The following is a 5,404-nucleotide window of genomic DNA, read 5'->3' as shown; positions in this document are numbered from 1 at the left end:
GTTCAATTGCTTTAGAATTTTAGTTGACAAGCCAAACTAATTTTCTGTATTTTCATCTTAAACACTATCAGTGTATAATTCACTTATTCCTTTTCTTGTCTCTCTTTCCTTCTTCTTTTTTTAATCACAACAGTATCGATGTATTATACACTTACGCTGTCATTGAGTTTCTGCAGTTGTATCCTGAACTTCCAATACTCGCCTGCTATATTGTATTTAGGCCTACTCTCAATAAATGTCTGCTTTTTGCATATAAGCCTACTTCCAAATAATCATCTGCTTTTTCTAAAAGTACACACTAGCAGGCTCAATTGCATTAGAACACCCTTTGATGAGACAAATTATTGTCTCATGTTAGAAAACTGTTAACCTCACTTAAACCTATCAACCGTTAGGCTATTCACTCTTACGACCATTAAATTTATGTTTTCTAACCAAAACTCTACTTCCTGTGACTTTACTTTCTCGTCTGCTTTGTCTGTCTGCTGTTCCTGCTTGTCTCACACTATTTATATATTCATCACTTAATTGTGTGCTCACCTTCTCGAAATCTCTATATTCTTGACATCAACGAATTTCATGTGATGTTCGATAGCCTCAACATCAATGAATTATAAACACAACTTCCAATAATCATCTGCTTTTAACTCTCTTATTATAAAAACAACTAAACAATTATGAACTATTAACTCACAAAATAATTAATTCACACTACCTACTATAAACAGTCTTTTATATCATGACAGACTTGTTAGGTAGCAATTTCTACTTGATTTTTAGTTATAGTTTTATTTATGTAATTTTCTTTCTATTTTTTTAGTTCAGTTATATTTTTACTTGCCTTAAAAATGCTAGCTCACTTGCCACCAAGTGTACATTAAATATTGAGTCATTCTAATATTAAGAAACTAACAAATTTCCCCTAGATGTCAAATGAATATTAAGTTTCTAAATTATATAAAATTACAAATTCTAGTTATTTGATATACAATTTCATGGCATATAAGGAAATAAAAATGTCTGCTCTGAAAATAGGACTAGTACAAGAACAAGTTATAAACTAAGTGATACACAAGACATATTTGTTCATTATTTAAAGGGGTAAGTTTATTGCAGATAATCACTTGGTTATTATTTGTGATTTGATGTTATTAGAACTGTTTAATATTGTTAATTATTCTTTTATGTAATCTTATGAATTAGGTTTTTGTCTTCTTCTGGTTATTCTAATGTGTCATTTGATACTGATGTATTGACAACATTACTGTTTTGCCCTATGAATATTTCTGTGTTTGAGATATTTACTTGCAAAAGTCCTGCCCAGGCACTAGTTTATTAATTTTTGAAATCTGTAGACCTTGTGTTGTGATTAATAAAGTTACATATTTTTTACCTTACCTGGAAGACACTTGGTTGTTTGGTAGGTTACAGACTTTTATTCAATATTTCTGTAAATACAATCCAAAATTCCATCTGCCATACCACTAGCAACAGCACATTGCTTGGATGGCTAAAAAAACTGATCAACTAACATGCCAAGATCCACTTCATCCATAATACTGTTAAGGTTATTCCCAACAAAATTATACTTTTAATTTAAATGTCATATTCCAGTTACCTGCCCAACTCATCGACCGATATAAATCTTTTTGTAAAACAGAACCATTCTCCTGAAAGCCAAAAATATCTAAGACTTTGATACCATCAAAACATTTTACCAATTGATTGACCCTTCCTATTCAGTGCTTTGTTATTATTTATCAACAGGATATAAAGCGGGAACTGTTTTTCACTGTCCCATAGGCTACTTGGTACCTACATTTTTAGCTGCCCTACTAAAGAGAAGTCTACTTTTTTTCTTTTATATAGGCTTAAGCCTTTGTTATAGACTGGGAGTTTTTAGAATAGGCATAGCATCTGGCTTACACTTAGTGTTTGCAACTGAAATTGTTGCAAAGTTTCAGAATATGCATCTATTATTGGAATTCAGGAAAAATGAGTTTCTTTCATCTCTCAAAGTGTAAAATTGTGTGTTTATGATTTTCAGATAATTTTTTTCACACTTTGCCATTATAATTGGACACTACTATTATGTTCTTCAGAAATTATGAGATTGCCTCATTTTTCTCAAATACTTTAGAAACTTCACACACGAGAAGTGAGGTGAATTATCTGTGAATTATTATTGGTTACATGGAAAAAAATATTCAAAAAAGTCTAGAAAATAGGTTGATCCACCCCAATTATAAGAATTGGTCAGAATATTTCAAAAGAAAGGTGATTCTGAGAATTATCTAGGAGGTTATGAACATATATTTCAATAGAGAAAGTTAAGAGGTGGTTTGTAATCTTATTCAATGATCACATACTTGTCCCAAGTGAAGTTTTTTCAACAGAATCATGGAGTATTATATTTAGAGTTGGGCAATTAATGTAATTAATCAATATAATTTATTACCTATGGACATCAATTACACAGATTAATGTTGTTTAAAGTAATCAATTAAAATTTTGATTAAATCAATTAATGTCAGAAAAACAGTCAAATAATCAAAATTTGTGTTTTTGATTATTCCAACTATACAAGTCCTATGAGAATAATCAATTAGCTGAATGCAAACGAGAGCCCAAGATTAATCAATTATTAAATTTCACTAATCACCCAGCTTTAGTTGTACTATTTTTTACTGAAACCATCTGAAAAACTACAATAAAACCCAAGCCACAGTGAGGAATCAAAAAGTTTAAGGTTTAGAAAGAACAAACTAGGCTTTAGTTAATTAATAGTTTTATTTCTTTAACACGCTGATTACCTTATGAATTAAGTTGCCACCTGCAGTAGTGAAGGTCGGCACCTTACAGACAGATATAAAATTTTTACTTTTTATGCAGGGGCCTAATTAATAAAGTTTGTTGAAATTAAACTCTTAAGTATTTTCAGTTGTATTACAGATGTTGAAGTTAACTTGGATAAGTTGGTAAGCTGGAGAAATATTTAGCAAATGACATTATTGTAAGTGCAAGTAAATAATTTGAGTTACCATAATGTAGATCACATGTTTGATATAGATGGGAGCCAACTCAATAACGTGACAGCAGAAAAGGTTCTTGACATAGTGACTAACTCAGTCAAACCATCAAAACAGTGCTCTGTTGTTAGTAGCAAAGGTAATAGAATTTTAGGATGTATTGATAGATTTACTAAATAAAAATCAAGAATGATATCTTTCTCTTTATGCAAATCTCTTGTTAGGTCTCACTTTGTAGAGTTTTAGTCTTCCTATTTGAGAAGGGATACTGACATATCAGAAAGAGTTCAGAAGAGGGCTAGTAGAGCAAGAAGATGATGTAAGTTTAAGATTTAAAAAAGACAGGCTAGATTCCATTTCTTTTTTGTTCTAACAGGTTGATTGGCTTATGAAATGAGTTGCCACAGGCAGTAGTGGAGGGCAGCACTTTACAAGTTTAAAAGGGGAATTGATAAGTGACTCTTAAATTAAATTTTCCTCATGGGTGGCTGTGCAGGGATGACAAATGACCCCTTGCTGTCCATACATTCTTAAAATCAACTATTCCCAAATGCTTACTATAATTAGTAACTTTCAAAACATTTGATAATGTTCAGTAAACAAAAAACTATAAACTTTAATACCAAATAGAATTCAGGAAACACTTTCTCCATCTTTAAGGAAACTAGTTAGTCTGGAAAGTTTTCTTCTACTTTAACAACAAACATTGGTAAAAACATTTAAGCACTTTAGCAATCTTCCTTTTTTTTTCATGAGTAAGGTTTATTTGGAAATTGTTTAAGGACAAAACATCATATCTGTGACTCATCTTTAGCTTAAAAAAACATTGCATATTAATCTGACTTTCAAAGCGAAAATGCTTTCATACTCTAATTTAGTTTTCACTACAGCTATTTACTTGATAAAAACTTGGCATCTTTCATTCTGCTGTTGAATGTTCTGTTTTTTTATTTATTATTAGTCTTCAGTCAGAATATATTCCTCTTAAGTTAACCTGACAGACCAAAAAAAATGTTAAAAACTCTATAACATTATTCCTACTTATATTGACCACCCATTCTTTTTTTTAAAATATCATGCAGTTTCTGGAAGTGAGATTTCCTAAAAATTAGTACATAACTCCTACTAACAGTACAACTAGTTTCAATAAAAATATCCTATTAATTTTATCTGAAGCTAACTGAAACTCATTTAAAATCAGCTTGTTATTTTCTCTCTAACTTCTTGGAATTCATAATGAACAAGTAAAACTACAACTGTGAAGGCTCCATCACAAAAAAGCACGTAAACTGTGAATAAAAAAAAGTAATGATCATTAATTATGAACATTTTGCTAAATTATTAATAATGTTGATGGATTTATGCAAGTTTCCTCTATTTTTGAATGAAAATTTTAGAACTACTTTACTATACAAAATTCTTGACTAATATTATAATTTAAACAATACTTTCATTCATCATATAAAGATACGTTATAAATTTTAACAACTTGTTCAAAGTATTAAAAGTTTCCATTTCTATTTCCAGTGATGTAGGCTAAGCGTTTTTGTATACGTTAACCTTGGCAGATTTGGCTAGTTGTTATCTATATTGAGACAACTTTTTTTTACTAGTATAAGCAAGTACTAAAGTTATTACTAGTACTACTACTAGCAATAATAGCATAAAGGAGTAGTACTAGCAATACTTCTATTTAACTTTGAATTTAACTTTTAAGTTCAAGTTTCAGACCGAGTTTCAGTTTTATTTACATTTTAATGCACCAGCCACAAACAAAAACAAATAAACAAACAAAACAGAATATTCGGTCAGAGCATTGTGTTTGGAATGTGAAACTCGTCAACCCGGAACTTAAAATTAATTGAATAAGTACTGCTTCTAACAAAAATCCAAATATTTGATAATACAAGTCAATACCTCTACGCAGACAACAAGCGTACGGTAAAAGTCTGCTAACACCAACAGTCGACGCTGCCATTGCTAAAAAGAAGTACCGGTTCTATAAAAAGACTTTGTCACTAGAGGTCACTTTTCTAAGCAGAATCTACCTTCGCCTCAATGTGGATATGATGCATTTGAATGGCGTATGCAACTGTGTTTGTATGTTTGTTTGAAGGTAAGCAAAAAGCTACACCATGAGCTATCTCTGCTCTACCCACCACGGGTATCGAAACCCGGTTTCTAGCGTTGTAAGTCCGCAGACATGCCGCTGTGCTACTAGGGGGGGGGGAAGCTGTGTTTGTAAAACTTTGCATCATATATATATATATATAATTTAAACAATACATTCATTCATCATATTGTTACGTCTCCGTTTGTTAATTGATTTTTTCCGTAACTTCGTTCCGACGAAACTTAAGCGACACAAGCCTTTA

General features: G+C 31.0%; 1 protein-coding gene across 1 annotated transcript in view; it reads right to left on the bottom strand.

Moving 5' to 3' along the window:
• LOC106460718 (39S ribosomal protein L46, mitochondrial-like) overlaps window positions 1-5,068 on the bottom strand; it is a 38,873-nt gene extending 33,805 nt beyond the window's left edge. The window contains exon 1 of the mRNA XM_013920454.2: window positions 4,947-5,068. Within this exon, the coding sequence (XP_013775908.1) occupies window positions 4,947-5,007 (61 nt within the window). The 5' untranslated portion in view covers window positions 5,008-5,068. The remainder of the gene's footprint in view (window positions 1-4,946) is intronic.
• Between the last annotated feature and the right edge of the window lie 336 nt (window positions 5,069-5,404).

Source organism: Limulus polyphemus, unplaced genomic scaffold (assembly GCF_000517525.1).
Source record: "Limulus polyphemus unplaced genomic scaffold, Limulus_polyphemus-2.1.2 Scaffold821, whole genome shotgun sequence".
Lineage (NCBI taxonomy): Eukaryota > Metazoa > Arthropoda > Merostomata > Xiphosura > Limulidae > Limulus > Limulus polyphemus.
Note: the sequence above shows the minus strand (reverse complement) of the source record. Positions and strands in the feature narration are given on the sequence as shown.